Here is a 24903-nt window from a genome sequence, read left to right on the forward strand (position 1 = left end):
ATATTGAGAAAAACTTGGGATGATTTCTGGCTCTGTATTTTTATTTGATGTACAACCTGGAGCACCTTATTTAACCACTTTCAGCCTCGGTTTCTTCATCTGTAAATTGGAGGTAGCAATTCAGAGGTAGATACTTTTGAGTGCCTGTCAATAGTCATTTCTCACCCTGTCACCTTCTTTCTCACTAGTAGACCTTCTGTCCTGCCACAAAGTGCAAAACAACAGCCGTTCAATTCCTTAGCCTCTTTTGCAACTGGGGGATGAATGTATGACTTTACTTTAGGCAATTGGACCTGAGTTGAAGTGTACTGGGGTGAAAGACTGATGGAAAGGCTTTTCCTCCTAAGTAGAAAGAGATACATGGAAGGAGCCATGCCTTTTCTTTAGACAGACATTGTTATATCTGTATCCTGAAATGCCTGGATCTGTGGCAGCCATCCTGGGAGCATGAGGGGACATGCTTATGGGGCCAAGTGAACATACAGAGGAAGGTGGAGAGAGCCAAGGTCCATCCAGGTCCTTGACGACATTGCAGAACTTTTGAATGAACTTTGGACCCACCATCAGGTCTTCCAGGCTTCTTATTATATGAGATGATAAATATTCTTATTTTTGAAGCCAGCTTTAGTTGGGTGTGTTATTACCAAACTCAGCTGACACAAATACTTCATGACATTATTGTGAGGAATAATAATAATACCTATAAAGGAGCTAACATAGAGAAAATGATTTCAAAAAATGGCAGCAATCAACCATTATTATAGGTATTATTTTTCAGACATCTGATACCAGAATACCAATGAACTAAAAAATGAGTCCCTTGGTAGAGTCCTACTGGTTTATTATAAATATTGTTGTTTTCAGGGCCAGGTATACTATTTGGCACATAGTAAATGTTTAGTGGTTTGGGTTGTTTTGCGTGTGTGTGTAATATAATGGAATATATGCTACATATGAAAGAATGTACATAGATATATTTAAGTAATGAAATAGAGCATTGGCGATACCGTTGGAGACACCTGCTGCCTCTACCCTCTGCCTCTCCCTTCCTGTTTCTGAATTCCTCCCTTACAAGAAACCAATACTGGGTTTTGAAAGCCATTTTTAATCAGCAGGAATCACTTTGGAGCTGGCAAAGTTCTACTTACTGATGCCTGTTATACTGGAAGACTTTTGGGGCCCCCCATTCCATGTCTATTCCGAGTTTAATTAACCATTAAAATAATATTTCAGATATCCTTTTGACAGATGAGTTTATAGTCACCCTTTTTAGAAAATACAAAACAATGGCTGAGTCAAAATCATTAGAAACCTGATGGCACCGTTTTTCTCTAGGATTCAGCTGGTGTCTCTGGGCCATGTGTTGAGTTTCCCCATCCCAGCCACTGCTCAGACCCATCCTGGAGATTTATAGCTCTTTCTGAGACACTGTCCGGCAATAGCCTACCTGCTTCCACTGCCTAGAGTCTCCCCTTGAAAATAGGACTGGTTAATTTTTGGCTTCCCAGAGGCTTTCTTTACTGCATGTGAAGTAGAATGGACAAATAAGAGACTAGCAAGGCAAATAAGAACTGGCTGTTCAAACTGTCAGTGCATGTGAAAGGTTTTCTTTGGATAAATATTCATGAGAAAAGTCTGCTTTCAGAGGACAGAGAGGTGGCAGTACCGTGTAAAGCCCTCACAGCTGTGTGTCCTTTGAGCAGCTGTGGGTGGGTGGTCATGTGGTGGGCACAGAGTGAGCACAGAAGCTCCTTCCTGAGTTTGAATCCTTGCACTGTGATGACCACTCGTGGACCATGAGCAAGCTACTTAACTCTCCATGGCTTGGTTTATAAAATAGGCTAACAGTGGTGCCTTCTTCATAGAGTGACTGTGAAGAGGCAATGAGTTAAAAACAAAGCATTCAGCACAATGCCTGGCACCTGGAAAGGCTAAATAAATGTTAGCTGTTACTGCTTGGGTGACAAAAATCTTAAATGCAAACACAAACATATTTCAATTATCATGAAAACTATGAAACAAACTGTCTCAAAAGCAATAGCTATCCTTAATTTTTCCCAGTCAGCTTATTTTGTGAATTGATAAAGGTTTGGAAATTCTAGAAATGTCTAAAACCTCAATAACCCTAGCTCAGTGCAAGCAGATAAGGCTCAGAATTTTGGTGACCTGAAAAAAAATTCACCTAGAAAGGAAATATGCTCAACATTTTATTGAAAAAGACTTTCCCTTTTAAAAAAATGGGATTAAAAAGTACAGTTATTTAAAAACACTATACAATTTAAGATTTTCTTAGTGACTTGAACCCAGGTTTAGCTCGTTATCTGTTGATAACTAGATCTTTTCCTCTTTGAAATTATTTCCTAGTCTTTTTCAAACTTTTCCCGTGTCTGAAGTAAAAAATATTATACTATTAGAACATTTTCAGTCTTGCAAAAAGTTGCTGTTATTGAAGTAGGCAAGTCAGTAATGATCAAGCTTTCCAAGAATCTATAAATTCCAAAATAATTACACAATTAATAAATTTCATTCTTTAAAAATTATGTTACCCAGACAAGGATATGCTCTTCTAGCCTTAAAATATTAGCATAAAAATATATGCAAAATGATTTCACAGCAAGTAGGCATCAGATTCAAAGCTAAGATCCAATAATTTTTTAATAGAATATTGAGAGAGTAAGCTGCCTAAAATATTTTTTGTGAAACAAAGTAGAAAATAAATAAAAGCACTTTTATGTTTCTGTCCTCCAATCTTGACCTGATTTTCAAAATAACATTCTGAAAAGTCATATTCCTCAATTATTTCTTTTGTCCTCTGATTATGCCTCAATGTTTCTGTATATCAGCTTTGAGTAAGTGGACATATTTTTCTTCTCATTGATAAACAAAAACTCTGTTATAATTTAAACAAATGTACATATTGTGAATGGTCATTTAATCCAATGTAAATGGCATAGAATCCAATGTAAATGGCATAAGTTCCCATCCTTTTCTCATTCTTTTTGATTCAGTGTGCATTATTTCAGGAACACATAGTTTCTGCGGGCACATGGGAGGGCAATAAATCATGCCTACTAAAACAATACTGTCCAGGCAAAACAATTAAAAAAAATAAGTCCCAGTAATGAAAATCAAGGAACAGCTGATGAAAACAGATGTATCCTTTGTTTTGAATGAGCCTCACATTTTGTAACATGGCAAAAATGAAGGATCAATTGGATTCAGTTCAACACTTTGCATCTGGCGCAGAATGCTAAAGTAAACCCCACCCTTGCCAAAAAAAAAAAAACACCGCAGGTATAATTTTTGTATTCATAAAGCAATTATGGCTTTTATTTAAATGTGAAACTTACTATGTCATGTCTTCCTCAAAAAGATGTCTGAATAAAATTGACTTAGGACTTAAAATATAAGCCAGAGAATGTGACTTATATTTTAAAGTTTGAAAACCCAAATCTCTCTCTATTTGTCCTGAGAGTTTATTTTTGAGCATCTTTCTGTATTGACCCCTAAATACTTGCAGACATTAAAGCTTGTAGAAATCCATGTAATTTGAGCTTTGAACATAGTGTTATTTTACTGGTTGATAAAAGACTTGGAGGTTCTATAGTTTGGATTTCTCTCTAAAACAGGGGGCTTGGGAATTTAGCTTCTTAAAGGTAAATCTCTTTTGTGTGGGCTCCAGGGACCCAGAATGAATTATACTGAGCCTGAATTTCTTCTCCCACCGCCTAATGGTTCCCTCATGTAAATGACCTCTCATTGATTACCCTGAACAATGGTTCCACTATTTCTTTGCTTCAATTAAGCAAACTTTTTGAAAGACCATTGGGGACTTTAGCATTGAAACATTTCTCGAGAACTCAAAGAAGCAGCCCATCTTTAATTACACAATATCTGTTTAGCAAATGTGGTGTAATCACAGAGTGATAGAAAAAAGTAACCACAGACCTTCTGGCCCAATCATGGAAATGATTTTGAAGAAAGATGCTCATTATGAGTCCAAAAAAGCAAGAAAAGACATTTAGGAAAAAGAAAAAGGTAAGGGAAAAAGGAAGAAAGAGAAATTGTGTTTGAGCCTTTTGCCAGGAAAAAAAAAAGTGCCTTGTGCTCCTTAGAAAAGGGACAATGTGGTAAGATCTAGCTCAGTTGAACTGTCCATCGGCTACAGTTGAACTTTCCATAATTTACTCATTACATTACATAATTTACTCATTATGTAGCTAAACACAAGATATCTTTCTTTGTACCTACTCATTTATAAGAAATAGCCAGGATGTTTTATTCATGGCAGCTGAGATGTAACTCCCGAAGTACAGTTTAGACAGAAATATTTGGGTTTTATTTCATTACTAAAAGGGAGGATGAAAGGAAAAATGTAGTTTGCAAAAGTGGAAAGCTTGCCTGAGCTTGGGGATTTCCTTAGCCAGGAGAGTTTGGAATGGTTTTTCTGGTACCTTGCCCTCCATGCCTCCAAGTCTCCCCTTTTTAACGCATGGATTTTACCTTAGGCTAATTATTTTTAGTCTCATAGCAGCTATGTTTTCATTGTGAACTGCCTTAACTGCTTACTGGCAGTAAGCAGAGCATAAATAAGTCCTTAAAAATATGCAAATTGCAACTAATAGGATAGGGTTTTGAAGGTACATCTGGCCAGAGTGTGTGCAAAAGAAAAAGTTTAAAATATACTAGCCTGGAGAAAACAATTACTTTCCAAATTGCTTTCCACTCATTTGTGAACTCGCCTTTATATATACAGTGGCAATGGAGTGAAACAGCCTCTTAGGATTTTTAGATAGGGTTACGTTGAGATCTTGAATAGGTTCATGGTTTGTCTTAATCCATTTGGGCTACTATAACAAAATATCACACACTGTATGGCTTATAAACAACAAAGTATTTATTTCTCACAGTTCTGGAGGCTGGAAAGTCCAAAATCATGGTGCTGGCAGATTTGGTGTTTGGTTCCATGAAGGAAGGAGGCAAGGGAGCTCTCTGGCCTCTTTTATAAGGACATGAATCCCATTTAAGAGGACTTCAGCCTCATGACCTAATCACCCACAAAAGCTTCACCTCCTAATACCATCGCCTTGGGGGTTAAAGTTTCAGCATTTGAATTTGGAGGAGGGGTCACATTCAGACCATAGCATAGTTTATTCTTGCCTTTTCTCAACAGAAGAACAGAAAAGTCACCTCATTGTATCTACTTCTGTTTTATCTACAACATGGGATGCTAAAACCTACCCAGCGTGCTTTCAAGGTCACTCTCATTTTGTAAGATGGAGGAAGGTAGAACATTTCCTTCTGGAAATCCATAACTTCACTCTTTCCTCCCATCACCCTCCTTCCCTGTTAACTGAGTTTGTACCTACCAGACATAAAGAAGGAAGAGCTGGTAACCAAGTACCGTGTTAGGAATGTGGAGCTGTCATACAGAAGGGGTCTCTGGAGAACATCGTGAAGGAAGAAAGGGACTTTTGAGTAAGATAGGGACCATCATCACAGAAAATGCCACCTCTGGCTGAAGGCAGTTGTCCTCCCAAGCAGAGGCAGAAGCAGGAAGAGCCAGAGAATGGAGAGCACATAGGAGCTCAGCATAGCCCAGAGAGTTCTAAAATCCACCATAGTGAGTCAATAAGGATTTCAATGATGTGAGATAGTTAGGAAGGTTTCTCTTCCACTTTTCTGGGTGAACTACCAGATATTTGAAACTCTATGGATCTAGATAGCACTGAAAGTTGGAAAACAGTACCTCGATCATTTCCATTTACTCATGTTCGGGGAACATTTATTTCCCAGTCATATCAAATTTACTAATCTTAAATAGCCACAACTATATCTTTATCTACTTTAGATTTATTTGTTACTTAACAAGAACTAAAATGGCATCAAGATACCTTCCTCAGGGTAATTTCTTGTGTGCTATCTGCATGTATTCATGTAGGTACAAGAATCATTCTGGTTAATGCTAAGAACTTATAATGTGAACATTTCAGCATGACAGTCCACTGTTGATCAGCCAACTGTCAGATATATCTTTTATTAGGGGTTTTGGCTCAGTCCATGTGAACTTGTATCAAGTTCCCAACTCCTCCTCACCACAAAATAAATCCCTGAGGGCTTCCATAGCAGATAAACCCTGCAGAGCCTGGATCCTGGAAACCAGTGCTCCTAACAATTTTATTTGCATGCACATCACCTGGGGATCTTGTTAAACTGTAGATTCTGATTCAAATTCCAGGTGATGACCAATAATGCTGGCCTGGGGACCACACTTTGGTCACCACACTGGAAGCTGACTTCCATATCCTGAAAACCAGCAGCTGCCACTCATGGCTGGAACTCAATGCCTATAGTTTTTCTGGCTGTCCCCAGACACAACCTGCCATGTCACCAGCTGCCATTTGCTAGTACCAGACACTGATGCTCAGTCAAGTTCCAGTCTCTGCAGAGCAGAGTGGGTAAGTACCTGTGAGTACCTGCTGTGAGCCCAGTACTGCAGTGGGTAACCTGGGGTAGTGGGGTGCACAGGAAGTGTAGGCAGGTTCCCTCCTACACACTGCTTACAGTGTGGGTGGAGAGGGTGTGTACTCATACACTAAATGAAAATGGGAAGTAATTTCATTTAAATGGAAAGTAAATGTGAGCAGAAGAAATTAGGTGCTAAACTGCATGGTACAGATGCACACTCTCAAGTGCTCAGAGCAGGGACAGAAGAGCAAGACAGAGAAGGGAAGTAGGTCAGAGAGGGTGCCTGGGAATCCTGGGGAAAGGCCACCCCATTTGAGGAGTAGACCCTGACTCTCATTGGCTGAGGGCTGCTGGGGGGGTTTGTTGATCTCTCACCTACCTATCCTGCCACCCACATTGGCAGAGTGGCTTGTGAAGGTGGGGACAGCCACGGGCAAAGACATGGAGATGCTGGCAGTTGGCGGGATCTGGCTGGGTGAAGTGATTGGGGTCCGAGGGCTGTGGGTGGGGCCAGGGCTCAGCTACAGCAGGAACAGCAGGATCTGAGCTGGAATTAGCAACTGCTTCATCCTCTCAGCGCCCCTGCTGCCAGCGCCCAGTTGTTCTTTCTGGTGAATCCAGGACACTTTCGCGTCATGAGCTCGAGGCTACGAAGGGCAGTCACCAAGTGGATGCCTTCTGCTTTTCTTGAGGTGGACACCCTGGCCTACTTCCTCACAGATACTGGTGTGAGAGAGCCAGTTGGTGCCCCTCTGAAAAAACAAGGTCAGACCTGTGGGGACCAGGCTGAACATTCTTGGGGTTCCGCGTGTAGGGGAGACTGCTCAGGCAGAGGCCGCTTCTAGGCGCTGCTGCTTCGTCCGGGGTTTGCCCAGCTGCCCTGCTCACACAGCAACTGAGAGCCTTTGTGCATTTGGCCTGAATTACAGTTGATAATAACAGGATATTGTTGAAAACTATTGTAACATGTAACTTTTGTAACCATTATTTCTACTATTTGTGGGGACTGTTTGTCCTTTTTCCAGGCGCTTTAGCTCCCTGGGAACTCTGAGGTGCCCAGTAAGCATTTACTTGTCTGCCTGATGAAGGGAAACAAAACACTGTTCCAAGCTCACCTGGGCCCCAGGGATGAATGACTTTAGAAAGAGAAGGTAGAAGGAACTGCCTGCTAATCAATGAGGACTTTTCATAATCCGGCCCCAGTCTACCAGTTACCCAGCCTCATCCCTCTCCCTCTCTATTATTTACTATATGCTCCAGGCGATAGAGACTCTTGCTGGTTTCCGGAAGACTCAAGGCCTTTTCTGGCTGCTACCACTGTATGTGCTGCGTCCTCCTGAGGTTACCTTCCCCCTCCTCCCCTGACACAATCCTGTCATCTGAGAAGCCAAGCTTATAATACCCCCAAATTCCGCTGTGCAGAGTTAGTTGCTTCCTTCTTGACCCAGTTCAGAATTCAGTGGTAACAGGCACCATATTAAATTCAAATAATCTGTGCGTCTTCCTCACTCCCCATTCACTGTGATCCCCTCTAGGGCTGAGACCATATCTTTCTACTCTGTGTTCTGGAGACCAGCATGGGGGTTTATGCCCGGAAAGAATTGGCAATTAACCCCGCACCATTAAAGGAGAGAGGATATGGAATATCAGCACCATTATTTGAAAGCACATTTTGTATAGACTCAAAGTTTTTTTTTCTGTGTTCTTTGCACTCTGTAAGAGGTTTATTAATATTATTATTTATAATTAATATATTACTTCCAATTATTAATATTAATTAAATGACCTTTAACAATGTAAAATGTTATTTTTATTTTGGGGAAATAAAACTTCTCCAATAGATGACAGTTCCATAGTATTAAGCAGCAGCCAACCAGGGCTTGAGAAAACAAGTCCCCAAGGTCACTGACCCACCCAAGTTTTAGGGAAATTCCCCACCATTGGGGAAATGGTGGTTTTCAGTCCCAGGTTCTTCCTCTGGTAGAGTGACCCCCAGATCCTTCGTCTTGATTTGCAAATTAAAGGCACAACTCATCCATCCAATTCCTATTTCCCAGAATGTTTTCCACAGTCAGGATGAGGACAGTAATGTGCTTGTCAGTTGCCTTTGTCATTCTTTTCCTTTTCCTCCTGAAAGTGTTTTTGTGGAAGGCCTGCCGGATGTCACAGAAATGTGACCTGGGCAAGATGTGTGTCACTTCTTACTTGAAAAGTGTCCATGACTCTGAGCCCAGAGAGGATGTAATAAACACACCCTGGTGCTTGGCCAGCATATCTCAGCCAGTTAGAAAAACAAGGCAGAAGACACAGGATTTTACACCTCCCAGGGCAGTTGCTGCTCTTGGAGGGCACACCATTTGATTTTTCACAGCTCAGACTGTTAGTCTCCAGCTAAGGAAAACAACTGGCCACAGCACCCCTCCATATGCTAGGTCATTTGTAAAGAGCATTTTATACCATCTCATCTCTCTTTCCACCACCTAGGTCTGCTGCCTTGCAGGTCTGGCATGGGTAGGGAAATGTGGCTATGTGTGCACTGTGTAGAGTGTGCGCCCTCTAATGAGACTAGGTCCTAACGAGGCTTTGACTATTAAGCTATAATTGTTTTGGTTTGTTTGTTTGAGACTTAAGTCAATGGACAGAACACATGGATTCAATTCAGTCTCAAGAAAATCAAAGCCATTCCTAAAGGAGTCTCTTCCATGCCAACCCATGTTGGGAAAGAGCCATAGGAACGCAACACGCAAACGACCAGGCTGGGGCCATTTGCACGGGGAAGGCAGCGGAATGAGGTTAGAGATGAGGGAAAGTCCCCAGAACTGAAACATTTCAGTTCTCCCCAGAAAAGAAAAGTCAGTCTGGCCTGGGTGTACCTTAAACCACTTCAGATTTAGTTAATGAGAATTTTCAAACATTGCTGCAAGCTTATTTGAGCTGTTTTGTAGGACAGGAGTGGGGACCACCTGCCCTTTATGGAAAGCAAGGCACTTCCAGTGCCCCCAAGAAAACAAGGCCTATTTTAAATAATAAAAGTTTTGCAAAATGTGGCTTTGTTGTTGTTTCTGTTATTCTTATTCTCCTCAGGAAAAATGGTCTGAAGTATCAATGTAAAGCAGATAAACATTCCACTCAGAAGAGAAGTCTACATATGCCTGCTGTCTCCTAAAAAAGAAAAAAAGATACAGCCAGGTCTGCTTTACTTGGCTACAGCATGCATGTGGTTCCCTAGTGCACCTCATTCCTTCTGTCCTTGTTTTGACTTGTTCCATGAAAAACCATCCATTTTGTCTCTTGCCTTGGTAACTGATAATTCTTTCCTCTTTTCTTGGCGAGGCAGAGAAGAGGCAAATCATTCACCTGGTTTCTGTCTTCTCTAATTCCAATCTTTCAGGCTTAAGTTTTAGTCTTTATCCAAATAAATGCAATGAGAAAGCCATGGGCAACACTGAGGAAGTAATAAATTATCATGACATTTATTGAATGTTTCCCTTTGCCAGGCACTGTTCTACATGGTTTAACTCATTAAATCCTCATAACAACCCTATGAGGTGAATGATACTACTATTCCCATTTTACAAATGAGGACACTGAGTCAAGAGAGGTGATAGAACTTGCCCAAGGCCACACAGCTAGTAAGTGGCTGAGTCAGGATTCAAACCGAGGCAGTCTGGCTCTTGAGCCTGCCCACTTAGTCCCCATGTCACACTATGTGGATGCTCCTGGTAAGCAAGACTGTTCATATGATAGATTCTTGCACAGACATGTTCCAGGTGGTGATCATCGCCGAGTCTACAGTGATGACTATTCCTCCTTGGAGCTGCCCTTCCACAAGTTTGCTGCCTTCGGAGACCTCAGTTATGAAAACCTCTTTTTGTGATCCACACAAGGTCATGTTTCTCCTGTGTTACCTCCTAAGAAGGTAGGCTGTTTTGGAATCATAGATGGACAAGCCTTTTTGGTTAATGACTCCATGTCCCCTGTCAACTCATCCTCATTTTCACCTCTTGGACAGGAGAGATGAACTGTGTAGGCTCTGAAGTATCTACAGCCCTCTTCCTCATAGTTTTCTTCTCCTTTCTCTTAAGTTATAATTGTGTCACCTTGAAGAATTAGAGACTTGAATGAAAGTGGCTAGTGAGAATCCAACCTTCAAATTCTTAATTAATGGTACTCTTGAGTACTACTCAATAATTCTTTTGGCCACAGGTGAATTCAGGTGGATAAGGTGTGATTTTTTTTCCACTAGGAGCTCAAAGACTCATGGAGAAGAAATAAACACGGATAGGCAGATTAGTCTGAATAACATTGGAGGTACAGCCAAAGTGGGCTGGGAGTACAGAGGGGGGCAACCAATTTCCTTCAGGAAATGGGAAGAACTTAAAGGAGGCAACACCTGGTCTGGGCCAGGAAAGTTGGATAGGAGAAGGGGATGGGGACTATTCAGGCAGAAGAGCAGGCTGTGAAAGTGACAGTGATGGATGTCAGAGCAAGGCATGCTCAGGGTGTTACATGCTAGAAGAAGGAAGGATGATGGAGTAGCCTGGGCAGGTAAGAACTAGAGAGAGGGAGGGTGGGGCTGAGCCAAGGAGCACAGATTGTTTCCTACAGGCAGTGGGTAAGCCAACAGAAGGCTGTGTGCAAGGAAATAGTATCATATGTGTATTTTTAGGAGGCAAACAGGTAATTCTACAACAGGTGCATCAGAGTGGCAAGAACATGTTCCTCTCTCATGAGCCCTCCCACTGGACAGGCTTTTATTATACCACTGCTGCCTCTGTGGGCTTATCCATGGCCCGGAGGGCACGATCTGCAATCCTTGGCTCAGCCCCACCCTCCCTCTCTCTTTAGTTCTTACCTGCCCAGGCTACTCCATCATCCTTCCTTCTTCTCCTAGCACCGTACACCCTGAGCACGCTTTGCTCTGCTATCGTTGCTGTGCCTTTCACAGCCTGTTCTTCTACCTGAATAGACCCCATCCCCTTCTATCCAACTTCCCTGGCCCACACCAAGTGTCGCCTCCTCTAAGTTTTCCCAGTTCCCTAAGGAAATTGGTTACTCTCCTCTGCACTGCCATGGCACTTTAGCTGTTATTATTAGGTGCAGTGTGGTAGGCACTGTACTCAGGGCTTTATATGAATTATAATACAATGGATGCATGTTCAGGATTGACTCTTAGGAGCTATTAAGAAGTAATTTCTGCTGTCTGGGAGGTCCCTGCTGTAGTCATCTTATTTGAGAAAGAAAAAAGGACCTGAGCATTTTTGCCAAGTTGAGGACACATCTAATAAAATGATATTTCTTATTTATACATTTGCTTCCACTGAGCATACCACAGAAGTGGGATAACTCCCTGCATGATGAAGAACCAGCTATGCCTTTTACTGGACAGTGCCATGGACCATGTTTTACTCATCAGCTGTCCCAGAAGCAGATTTCTCAGCCCTTTTTTCTCCTCAGTTTTACTCTCCATCTAATAGACATGCTTTGGGTGCCAGCTCATACCTGCAAATGGCCTGTGAGTCGCCATATAATGCTGTGAGCACTACGCAGCTATTAAGCATGGTTTCATTTAAATAGGGGCCAAAAAAGATCCCTGAGGTAATTTGGGAGATGGAGAGAATAAGAATCTCTTAAAATAAAGATAGGTTTTTATTTACGTATTTATATACAACTCTCCTTTGCTGGATGTAATAAAGATAGAAAAATTGTGACACTCCTATCATGCTATCTAAAAGTTTACCTACCAGTATGGGCCTTGATTTGAAAGACACGCCCACCTGGTCTGGTTCCCTATAGGCAGCCCTGAGGTTCTCGTGCTTGGCTTTACGGGGCATAGAAGGTGAGGCATCAGTCCTCTAACAACTCGTGCAGTTGATTCCAGGCTGACTCTGCCCCTGAGGTCATTCCTGGCCTGATTACTCCATGCCCCCAGGAGACCCCCTTCTTCCTTGTAAGGATCAGACAATGCAGTTTTCTGGAAGTCAGGCACCAAGGGAGGAATGCAATAGCAGGTACCAATCAGTCAGACTGTATTTTTCAAACACTGGAGCAAGATACTCAAAGTTGGATTGGCTTTTCGGCATTTCCAAAATGTTTTAAATCCTAGCCATGACATCATCCAATACTTGGAACCCCTGAATACATCTGAAAATTTTACTTTGGTGGCAAAGAAAAAAATTTTAAATTCAATCAATTTTTAGATGAAACCATGATAAGATAAGAGAGAGGATCCTAGGACCTGAGTCACTAGGGCCCTGTGGCTGTCTTATCATTTACACCCTATACATTTCCATGTGTCATATATTCCTACAGCCCTTATTCTCACCAAAGACCAAGCTCTCCACCCAGAATTCTGTGGGGTCTTTTCGGGGTAAAGTTCCTGCTCCTCTCCCTCTATATTGTAATTTCCTCCTCCAGAGGCATCCAGGACCCCATACTCGACTTCTGCCCTCATATCCACCTAGGAATGTACTTCATTAACTTCTGGTTTCCTTTTGGAAAGAGGTTGGATAGAAATATACATACATATATATGTTGGATGTTGGTTATGGTCTTTAGAAATATGTCTCCATAAGATTTTTTTTTCTTTTTTTGTCTCCACAAGATTTTAGAAAGTTGAACAGGTTCACTCAAATTAAGCAGTTAATAGCTGCTTAGACTACTACACCTTTTCTTGGGACATCTAGGTTTTTATTTATTTATTTATTTAAATTGTATAGTTGGTATACAATGATATATTGGTTTCAAGTATACAGCATTGTGATTCAACAATTAGATACATTATTAAATCCTCATTGGGACATCTGAGTTTTAGTATTCTTTAAAGCTAAAAGAAGGGCTTTCTTTTTCCTTTTTTTATTTGAGGTATCATTGATTTAAATTTTATGAAGGTTTCACACGAGCAACATTGTGGTTTCAACATTTACCCATATTATCAAGTCCCCCCAGACCACTCTGTTGCAATCACTGTCCATCAGCCTAGTAAGATGCTATAGTTATTGCTTGTCTTCTCCATGCCATACTGCCTTCCCATGACCTATATATATTGTGTGTGCTAATTACAATGCCCCTTAATCCCCTTCTCTCTCCCTCCCTCACCACCAGCCCTCCTCAACCCCTTTGGTAACCACTAGTCCCTAAAAGAAGGGCTTTCTAATGTTGATATTAGAAACAAATAAGAAGAGGTATTATTTCTGAATAAAAGAGACTGACAAACATACAGATAATTTTGTCAGGCTGATCCCAGATGAAATGGAATAATGGAATCAAAGACTCTCAGAGCCAAAAGGGAAGGTAATCTAATGCAAAGATAGTATGTTTGAGGAGAGAAAGCAGACACAGAGAAATGAAATGACTTAACAACGTGCAACAGAGACATTCTTTGTTCTCCATCATTCTTTCTGCCTTTCTTGATTAATTGCACTGTCATGGGGTCATGGGGACCCAGACTACACGCTCCAGAATCCCTTGTAGCTAGATAAGGTCTAACACAAGTTTGTTCTATTTAGCCAATGAGATATAAACAGTAGGTTGTGTTTGACTATCTAGAAGAGTCCTTCTCCCATTTCCCTTTTCTGGTGGCTGAAATACTGACTTGTTGGGTGGAGATGAGTAGTCACCATGTACTGTGAGATGAAAACCATGCACTCTGTGGTGCGCTCAAGGTGGGTAGAGCAACGAAGCAGGAGCCTGAGTTTCTGAAGCAAGGAGCTCTAGACTAACTGACTGTTAGATTTCTTCATGTGAAAGAAAAAAATGCCCATCTTTGTTTAAGTCTCTGTTGTTTTGAATTTTTGTGTTACTCTTAACCACATCTAATCTAAACTGCTATATCGGTAGTCTAGAAGTTTTAATTGATTAGCATGACTTGATGAGGGCAGGACGGGTGATGGACAAAGCTTGATTCTGTCTTAGGGAGAAAATGCTTTAAATACTTTATGTCAGAGGATCTCAAATACTGATCCACAGACAGCTGCATCAGAAATATTCTTCCAGAGGGTCCCATAAGCCTAGATTCCTGGGTCCCTTTTCTGGAGATTTTGATTTAGTAGGTATTCTATGGGGCTCAAGAACTTATTAAAAAACCTCTTCATTTAATCCTGATGTCCAGATACATTTGGAAAGTATTTGAAGTAGAATTGTTATCTTCTAGGGAGGTGAATCAGAACCACCAGAAAAAACAAATTTTCTTCCCCCAATATAGATGCTTCCTTGGGCACATGAGAATGAGAGGCTGAGAGAGAGGGGAGTGGAAGAATATTTTGATAATCTGAATTCTGAAGCAAGTGATTCCTCAGATTATTTGGTTTTCCTTTCCTTCTCCCATCATCTACCTAGAGTCAGACAAATGTCACCTAATAGAGCATTCTCTCTCACGTTAGCCTTGGTTCCGACAAATCTACAGTGGCATAACTGCATGTGGCTAGTGTTCTGTTTGTTTTTTCTTCAGATTAGATTTTCTAGGAGGAGTTTCATTACTTTCAGTGTGCATTACTACATATTAGTGAACCGTAAATACATTTGTGGTGAAAAGAAATACCATTGAAGTGTAGAAAGAACACACTTTTTAAAGAGTGCAGAGCCTTGCACATCAGAGGTTGACATTTTGGGGCCATGCAAGAATCTGCAAGGTCAGCAGATTCAGTCAAACAACTGTCAGCTGAAGTTGGCCTAAAGGCACTTGGGCATACCAGTGGCTCCTCCTGGCAGCAAAGGTGACAGGCACAGGAAAGCATTACCAGAAGGCAGATCAAGGCAGGCATGACACATTCCCAACAGCAGTGGAGAGAAAGGGATTATACTAAGCAGCTTGTCTGCACCAAAGCAATCCTCTTTGGAGAGCTACCGTCACTTTGACACGTACAGGCTGCTTTGGCGGCTCTCTCACCTTCGGGTAAGTTAGAAGTTAGAGGAGAAAGACCCTCCTCCAGGAGGGAGCCTAGCATTCATCAGGCTCTTCACAAATCTCAGCATAAAGAAAGTAAAACATATCCAAAGATCCATTTTAAGGCAAAATTTGAAGAGTGGCAAGGATACCAAAAATTTAGTTCCAACTAGGTCACCAACTAACCCAGTCTGAGTCTGGATAAGTCACTTAAACTTTCTAGTTTTTTATTTTCTTATGTGTAGAATCAAAGGGTGAACTTGATGAACTAAGAAATCTCTTTTAAGAGTTGTACAGATTTATATTTATCTTATAGGAAACTATATTGTATGAAAGTGGGTGCAGGTAAAAGCTTCCTTCTGTTGATCATGTGTTTGCTTTTCTCTTAAAAATATAAAAATCCTAAATCCCAACATAAAATCATCAGACAGTCATGAACGTATGTCCACACACGCATACACACACCCTTCAGAACTTGAATTTCTGCAAATTCTTAGTCACCTAATCCCCACAAACTCTGTTGGCATCCTGTTATTCCCACTGAAAGATTCCATTATGCAAATATTTAGGCACGACTTTTAAACATCCACAAACGTTTATTTCACTCTCCCAAGAAACATCATCCAGAGAGCTCAAAACATACCAAGTCCAGGCACTTACTGACAGGATAGCTCTGTGTTCTCATTAATAGGTGGTCTCTGAGCCCTAACTTTGTGCTTCCTGATGGTCTCCTTGGCTGGCCAGAATTATAACCAGAAATGAGATGGAACTATTTTCTTGATTGTTGATACTAAAAATGGTCTTGAATCTCTCATAGTGATCTCGCCATTTTAACCCTCTGCCTTCTTCAGCTGATACTCCAGCAATGAAACCCTCACTTCTTGAACCTTTCACGTAGCCCTGCTGCCGTGTGTCCTTGATCCAGAGGCCACTGGCCATGCCAAAGGTTTGAAAGAGAAATGGGGACTCTGGAGTCTGAGGACAAGTTCGTAGGTCACAGAGCTCCAATGGATTAAGTGCCAACAGCAGTTAGCAAAATAGACAGAAAAAAAACAAACTTACTTCATCCACATGGCCAACAGCTCCGTAGATCCTTGCCAGTTGTGCAGTGAGGTAGGGGAATCTCTCACCAATCTCTTTCAGCATGGGGAGAAAACTGTTCAGAGCCACTGGTTCATAGCCTGCTACCTCTATGAGAATGTTTAGGATGATATCATTATGGGTCGAATCCTTCAAATGCTCAATTAAGAAAGGTATACATTTCTGAACCACCTACAAAAATGAAGGAGGGGAGGAGGAAAGAGAGGGAAGCAGAAAAAAATTAATCAATTCAGAACAGATCTAATTTTTTTTTCTGTTAAATGTGAACTCAACATATTCTGAGACTATCACCCTTGTTAGAACTCAAGCAAATTTCTCAAGCCTGGAATTTAAAATTGACAGTAATATTTCAGAGGTTTCAGTTTCTTCTCCTTTTTCTTTTAATCTGTGCTTTGCTGTTGGATAGTAATGTTTACAAACTGCTGAGATGCTGCTCTTCATAAATCAAGTTTTGATACTAAGAATGATACACTTCCTCCAAACTACCATAAAAGCTGCAATTTAAGGGACAATATAAATATACAAGAGATCTTTAATGACTTTAATCAAAGCTCTCAGTTGGAGAAACATGGCTTGGAAATATTTAATAATAAAAATAAGAAAGCAGGGAAGAGCTCTCAGATGTTCTTCAGCTTCCCATTTTGATCACAAAAATGTAATAAGACAAAAAAATGCTAAAGTAAAATAATTTCTACCCAATACCCTAATGTTTATTACCTGTTTTTAAACATTTTTATGAATATAAAGATGCAATAGTTCCTATTAAAGAAAATAGGAACTTTTTGTGGAATAAAGTCACCATGTTAATACAGAGACATGTTGTATACTGATAATTTAATGAATTGTTTTGTCTGCTTCAATAAAAGAATTTGAAAGGACAACTTGTGGAAAACTGAGTCAAAAAAAGTAAAGACTATTACCCAATTGTTTTTCTGCTATGTGTATTTCTCTTGTTTGTTGTTGGGTTGTTTTTTTGGTTTGTTAGTATTTGGGTGAGGTAGTCTTGACTTGTAGCCTCCAGTATTAAAACAGAATCCGATGCTCAGCTCAACGTGCTGAACTCATAACTACACCCTGCCAAAAACCTCTTCTCCCACCACCCTCTCTAGCCCCAAGGGTCTCCTCTCTCTATAAATGGCACCATTATCTGCCTGGCCACTCAAGCCAGAAATCGGGCGTCATTCTTAAAGGCTGTTTTTCCCTTATCAGCAGCTTCATCCAAGCAACCTCCAAGTGCTATTGATTCCACCTCTTAAGTATCCCACACATCTGTCCACTTCCCTCCCTCCCTCCATCTACTCATTCACGAATACTTATTGAGTCCTTCCTATTTGCAAGGTGATGTTCTAGGTGCTGGTATTACAGCTACTAACAGGTCCAACAGGCCCCTGCTTTCATGGGACAACTCACTGTCCAGTAAAGGAGACATTCAGTATGACAAATAATTACAACATAAATGCATAATTGTGCATTCTAATGAATGCCATGTAGGGAAAACAGAAAATGAGAGAGACTGTTCTGGGGTCCTAATTTAGGCTGGGGGTCAGGGAAGTCCTCCTTAGCAGGGACATTTCAGCTGAGACCACTGATCCAATCATCCTGCACTGGGCTTATTCTAGCAACTTCCTAACCCCTTTGCTTTCAGTCTTTTCCATCCAATTCCTTCTCCACCTAGTGGCCACAATGATGACCCTTCCCTGCTTAAATTACTTGACTAATTTGCCATTGCTCTCAAGGTAGAGGTTTAACATACCATTTCAGACAGACTCCTATCCATCTTTCTAGATTTATCTCTTTGCTCACCTATTTTATTTCCCCCCGATCCAGAACCCATCACATATTACTTCTACTATATCGAATTTTTAAAAATAATTTTCTTGACCTGCTAAGTTTTCTCTTGCATCTAGGATTTTACTCATATGATTCACTCTGCCTGTAATTCTTATGTCTCCTATTTTGCTGGCCAACTCCTTCTCATTCCTGAGGCTTCAGACTAGCAGGTATTTCCTTACAAAGCCTTCCCCAACTCCCCTTTTGCTCCTCTATGCGTCTCATGGCCCTGCCGGAGCTGCCAGCACACCCTAAGTGGCTCTGAGCAGGCCCTTGTTATTGCTCATCACTTCCTTCTTGTTGCTGGCCTACATGTCTGTTTTGCAGGCTGGACTGAAGACTCTACAAGGCAAAGAATCAATCTGTACCCCATTGTTTACCCAAAGCTTAGCACAGAGTTTGTCCAGAAAGTAAGTCAACAAATACTTGAGGAACAAATCAAAGGCAAGTCTAAATGATTTTACAGGGTACCAACTGAACAACCTCTCCCCATTCCACCTCAGAGTAGTTGAAGAGTTGCACATAATGTTTAAACATGCACACATCATGTGTCATATACAACATAGCTAACAGGGACATAAAAGAAGCCAGTTTCAAGATAACTAAAGTTATCCTACATGTAAGTTTAAATTTCATATTCATATCTAGTACCTGTGGGGGAAGGAACAGAGCTAGTTTCTGGTAAATGGCACAGATGAATGAACAGTCCTGTGAATGCTGCCTGTGCATTAGGGAGCAGTTGTATGTCCTTCAGGAGGAACCACAGTAGATCCTGGCACACACAGCAGACGTCAGCCAGCTGCTCTGGGCCAGGGTAGCACACTTAACCTGAGGCTTTTAGGAATGGAAAACATTTACACATTTCCTGCCCCATTCTATAAAATTTCATTTCCTAGTCCTTTCTCCTCATGTCCTGTTCCTGGGACACCAAGTCTCTGTGACTTGGGCTTCTAGTCATGCCAATTTTATTTATACTCCACCCATACATCTCTAGCCATGCAAGAGTATATTGTATTTATTGCACCATAAAGAAATTATGAAAAAGAAAAATAAAGCAAGCAAGCTAGCTAGCTAGCTCAAGGCAAGCATATATATGTAAGCAGAGTTGAATCCATAGAAAGACCAAAGAGAAATGAAGTCCTGAATAATGTAAACAAAGCAATAATTTCAACAAACTAAATAAATGATTATTTTGCAGTGATTCACTGACAAAGCCAAAGTTTGTTCTGATGGTGATAGAAATGGTAGATGTTCCTTGAAGTTTATCACACACATGAAAGGGAAGTGGTGCTTTAGGTTTTAGATAGATTATTCTTGGATAAGAAGGAATTTTATTTTCCAAACATAGGGCATTCACTTAGGCTGGTCTCTTCAATGATGCTTCATCCAGTGGAGCTACTTCATGTCTCAGAGGAAACCTTGTCTTCACTAAGAGCAGAGTAGCCACTAAGACAATGTTGATGGCCGACGCAGAGCAAGCTGATGCAGTCTTTGCTCAGGCTGTGAGCCCCATTCCACAGACCACTGAAAAAAATTCCAAACTGACCTTCTAGCCCCCAGTTTCTCTCTCTCTCTTCCATTCAGCCTCTTCATGGCCACCAGAGTTATTGTCCTAAAACCCCACCTGATCATGTCAAGCTGTCAGAGATTTCCCATGGCCCGTGGACAGAATTCCAGAGTCATGGCCTTGCAGGGCCTTCACTGAGGAGCATATCTGCTGCCTCCTTCCCCGTGGACCCTCTGATCCAGCAACATGCCACTGACTATCCACAGTGGCTTGAACACAGAGAGAACACTCACGCTTTCAAAGCCGATCTCAGCTCTACTTCTGGGAAGTCTTTCCTCCAGCCCACTCTCACCTAGGCAGGACCTGGGGCTAGGGAAGAAGTGGAGCCCCCATACAACATACTTCAATATTCAGCAGCTATAAAACATGTTCTGTCCTTCTACCTGACACATATACCTTCACAACAATCTGGGAGACTTGCTTTGAGTTTAGAATTTTTGGCCTCTGTAGAAAAAACAGAGAGAAATGACCCCCTTTCTTTGCCTCTCCCTTCTCTGCCCCTCTGGCTTTGTCCTGCAAGGAGTCTCATACACAAATAAGTGAACACCCCTGCCTACATCTGTGAATTTATCTAGGAAACCCCTCAGGCCTAGGGGTCACACTGTTGGCATGGACTGTTCTTGAGAGAACAGATCCAGTGACCAGGCCTGTACAAGTCCTGGTTGAAGATATAAAGGAAAGGGATTTAAGGTCCTAGGTACCTGGACTATGCTTAGTAGGTGACGGAGTGGATGGGAACTGGAGCACTGTGGGGAAGGGCTGGACTAGAACCCTCTATAGCACATAGCCCAGGGAAGGGTCCTCTCCCTGGCTTCTCTGGTCCTTTCTGAGCAGAATTAATCACTGCCTTTTCTGTGCCCCCATAGCAGTTGGCTGACAGGTTAACACATCTTGTCATTGTGCTAAAGTTTTGTGGACATATCTCAACACCCCAGGCCATGGATGGGCACCTTAAGGGTATGGCCATCTGTAAAATAATGGCCACCCTTACTCCCACCATGCTGACGCAGTATGTATTCTGGAAACCATAGTTCTGCACCAAAGCCGGTTGTACAGTAGGCTATGTATCCATCATTTCATCTTCTTAATGTTCTGCAAACGGCTTCTTATTTGACGTAAGTACCAAAAATGACCTCTGATTCTTGTCAGCCTGGGACGCTGTTAGGTGCTATAGGATTAGGCATGTGGATAGGAATGCTCTAAGCTGCAGAGAGAAAGTACAAGAAAATGACTCTCTCTGCCAGGGACCAGACCACATAAACAGCATCTCTGGGTCTGAACATGAATCAACGAATGGCTGAAGTTGCCACTTTCTGCCACTCATCTCTGTATGATTGGGGCTAGAAGCCCAGGTCCTGGGATAGTAACAGATGTGCTCATATGTGTTACTAAATTCTGTTTCTTTTGTTGGCTAGATTACAGCATGGTTTATGGCAGCCAAGAATACTGACAGTCCCAAAAGGCTACTGGGAAAACTGACCACCCAGCCTTTTCCTATAAATGGATTCTGAGGATTCTCTGGAGTTTTTGAGCCATGAATCACTAGCAAGGAAATGCCTCCCTCCACCTAGGAAGGATAGTTTCCTGAAAGAGGAATACCCAGAGGGCAGAGGCCGAGGAAGGGGCCCCACCCACCTAGCCCGCCACCTCTGAAGCTCATGGTTGCGTGGATATTGAAGCTGCGCCACTTGTGCAATCTCATGGGCTAATCAGCTGTACATAGAGAATTATTTTTGTGGGCCTACTGTTTACCCTCCAGCCCCAGAAAGCTAGGTGACCACTGGCCACAGAAGGAGGGTAGTGAGGTGGGCATTCAGGAACGCAGGAAACATTCATGCACGTTGCCTTCCTTGGAAAGCCCACTCCGCTTACCTGTACATTACAGAGCATTGGCATGGCTTTTATGTAGAAAGAAAAGCTGTATTTTAACCCATACTTCACAGGATCAAAATCCTCATTATTTAGCTTCTTATTTCAAACTGATATTAGATTAACTGGACTTAAGTTGAAACCCTCAGTCTGCTTTTCTGCTTGTTGCCCGTTACTTCACTTTCCTTTTTCAATAAGCCCTTGCTCCATGCTTCCTCCCCTGCCCCTTGCCCAGTGCCTACTTAGGAACAAGAGAGGGCATGAACCATGCATTTCTCTGCCTTATTGCCTGCTCACCTCATGACCAGTGTAGCCATGAAGAGCCCCAGGAAGGGCAAAGGAGGTGAGTGGAGGCAGAGGCGTGCTTTAACAAGAAGGGAAGCGTTGATGAGAAGGAGAGTGATGGGCTCTTCCCCTGTCTTGGCTCATCCCCCGAGGTGGGGTCCTGGCACAAGGTCCATTCGCATCACTGTGGGTGCTTCCTAAACCCTTGCCTCTTCATCCTGGGGTCCATACTCAGCACCCACAATGCCTACTGGGCTCTGCTTTCACTTTTTCCTCCTCATTCCGTTCAAATCTCTTCCTCCTCTTGCCCAGCTCAGCTTTCTGATGCCCATCTTCTGCTGTGTCCATCTGCTTCACAAGCCACAGCCTACCACCTCAATTTTTTAGTGTGTAGCTGTCAAAAGATCTCATTGGCTGGAGTTAGACTGGGTTTATGAGGTTGCTGGGTTTTATCTGCGTGGCTTTGGGAGAGTTACCTAACCAGTCCCAGATTTTCTGTAAATTGCAGTCTTAGGGAGGGCAGTGTGACTGTGACGGCTAGTGGGAGACAATTGCCCATATGACAATTGGAGGGGCGGGTAAAGATGTAGGTGGCTTGAAAAGCCACGTCACCAAGTCATTCCTTGGCACCCCCACTGTTGCTAACATTCCACATCCTTGATTTTCTGTTTGCAAAATGAAACGTTTGCTGTGGGGAACAAGTAAGAGAATGCCTGTACAACACCTGCACAGTGTCTGGTGCCTGATGTGAGCTTGGCCACTATTAGTGTCCTTTGTTCCCCATCCCTTGCCTCTTGTAACTTGCTGAGAATGCTATTTTCTGTGACCTTTTCAAGTGGACGCTGCTCCACTACTTCCCCAGGCTCCAGAGTGCAGGGGATTGGGAGTCAAGAGTCCTGGACTTGTCAGAGTTATTGATGGGATTAAATCGGATATTAGATGTTAAAAAACATCCTTTGTGAAGGATAAAGTCCTCTGCAAATCAGGCACTAATACTAACTTACCCGTGCTGAGAGATATTCATAAAGGGACCTGTGCACCAGGTACTGTGCCAGGCACTGGGGACACAGTGATGCACAAGATGGTCCTTGTGTCTGAAGCACATGCACAACTGCCAGGTGGTCCAGAGGTCGGGAGACCAGTAGAGACAAATTCATTACAATGTGCAATTTGCTATGGCAGAGATTAAGGGGAAGGAAGGGGTCAAAGGAGACTCCCAGCAAGAAGCTGACATCTAAGCAGCCGTGTAAAGGACCAGGAACAGGCAGCCCAGAAAGGATGGTGGTGATGAGGGAAGACCATTCCAGGTGGAGAACTAGCATATGTGTACAAACTCAGTGCCCCAGGAGTGCCCGTCTGTGGTCCCTGGGTCAAGGGGTTGGGATTAAAGGACTCTCTGAGGCCAGGCAGTGGTCAGGGGCCCAGTTTTCAGTAGCCTCCTAAGCTCTTTCTTGAGTCTCTGGGCAGCGTAGAAGGACTGTGACCAGGGGTCTGATGGGACCTCTGAATGCCACCCTCACTCTTGGACACTACCTGTTGGGGTGGGGTGACCCCAAGTCCCTCCCCTCCCCTCCCTGTAGGTGAGCCTCCTCCTGGTTCTGTTTACCTTCGTGCCTAGCCTCTCCCCTATGGGAAATAAATTGGATTAAGTTACCCTCCTCAGATGCTCCTTGGATCTTTATTGAACCTGCCTTTCCAAACACCGCATGTGGTTTGCTCTTGCTCTGGGCTGCAGATCAAACAGCAGGCCAGCTGCCTCCTTTGTAAAACAAAGTTTGGCCTTTTAGTCACTCCCTCCCCCATTCCCCACATCACTAGGTCCCCAGACTCCCTCTGTGGTAGGCAGAATGACTCCCGCAAGGTGTCCAATCCTAATCCCCGGAACCTGTGAATATGTTGCCTTACATGGCAAAAGGGATTTTGTGGGTGTGATTAAAGTAAGGGTGGTGAGATGGAGAGAGAATCCTGGGTCACTGGGTGGCACCAATATAATCACAAGGGCCGTTAGAAGAAGGAAGGAAGAGGGTCAGGGTCAGAGAAGACGTGGAGAGAGAAGCAGAGCTGAGAACGATGCGGCCATGAGCCACGGAAGGCAGCAGCCTTGCTGACCCGCTGAGGGCCTCTGACCCCCAGCACTGCAAGATAATAAATCTGTGTTGTTATAAACCGCCAAGTGTATAGCCATTTGTTACAGCAGAGACAGGAAACAGACACCCTCGCCCTGAGCCGCCTTCTGGGTGACCCGGTGGCCCCTCGCCGGGACCCTGCCGCAGCTCTGCCTGGCCTTTCCATCCTTGGTCTTTTCCAACACTGGTTCTTCCACTTGTCTCTGCAGTTCTCTCCCTGGCACCACATCTGTCTAATATTTTCTCTCACATCTTCAATCTCTTTATTCTTACTAGAATTTTTTCAGGCTCCCTTATTTCTTCTGAACGTCCACACTCATGCGGCCACTTCCTAATCTTCCCTTCCAGACACGATCCGCAGGAGGTGACTGCACGGGCCACCCAGCCCCGCAGACGCTGCCTCCCGTGGCTCCCTAGTGGTTTCCCAGTTGCCAAATCCAAGGTCAGGTCCCCCTCCAGCCTCCTTTCCTTTTCTGCATCTTGGCCCTGTTGAGCCACTCTTCCCACTGTGGAGACCACAACACATTTTCCCCCTGGTTCTTCAAGGCCATTTTTTTTTTGGTCTTTTGTTCATTTATTCATTTCTGAATTCAGCAACTTTTTATTGAAACCCTACCAGGTGCCCAGTGCTGTGCTGGGCATACAAATATATGACTATGACACAGGTCCTATGCTCCTTAAGGAGTTCACAGTGCACTAAAGAGACAAATATGCAAAAATAATGACAATATATTGTTCTAAGGGCAAAAGTGAAGGTGCATACTAGGTAACAA

General features: G+C 42.7%; 1 protein-coding gene across 11 annotated transcripts in view; it reads right to left on the reverse strand.

Annotated features, from left to right (window-relative positions):
* VEPH1 (ventricular zone expressed PH domain containing 1) overlaps positions 1 to 24903 on the reverse strand; it is a 181962-nt gene that overhangs the window by 99646 nt on the left and 57413 nt on the right. For all 11 annotated transcript variants that reach the window (XM_036904114.2, XM_036904112.2, XM_057499473.1 and 8 more), the window contains one exon: positions 16415 to 16624. In XM_036904114.2, coding sequence (XP_036760009.2) covers positions 16415 to 16624 — 210 coding nt within the window. The remainder of the gene's footprint in view (positions 1 to 16414; positions 16625 to 24903) is intronic.

The sequence above is a fragment of the Manis pentadactyla genome, chromosome 1 (genome assembly GCF_030020395.1).
Source record: "Manis pentadactyla isolate mManPen7 chromosome 1, mManPen7.hap1, whole genome shotgun sequence".
NCBI lineage: Eukaryota > Metazoa > Chordata > Mammalia > Pholidota > Manidae > Manis > Manis pentadactyla.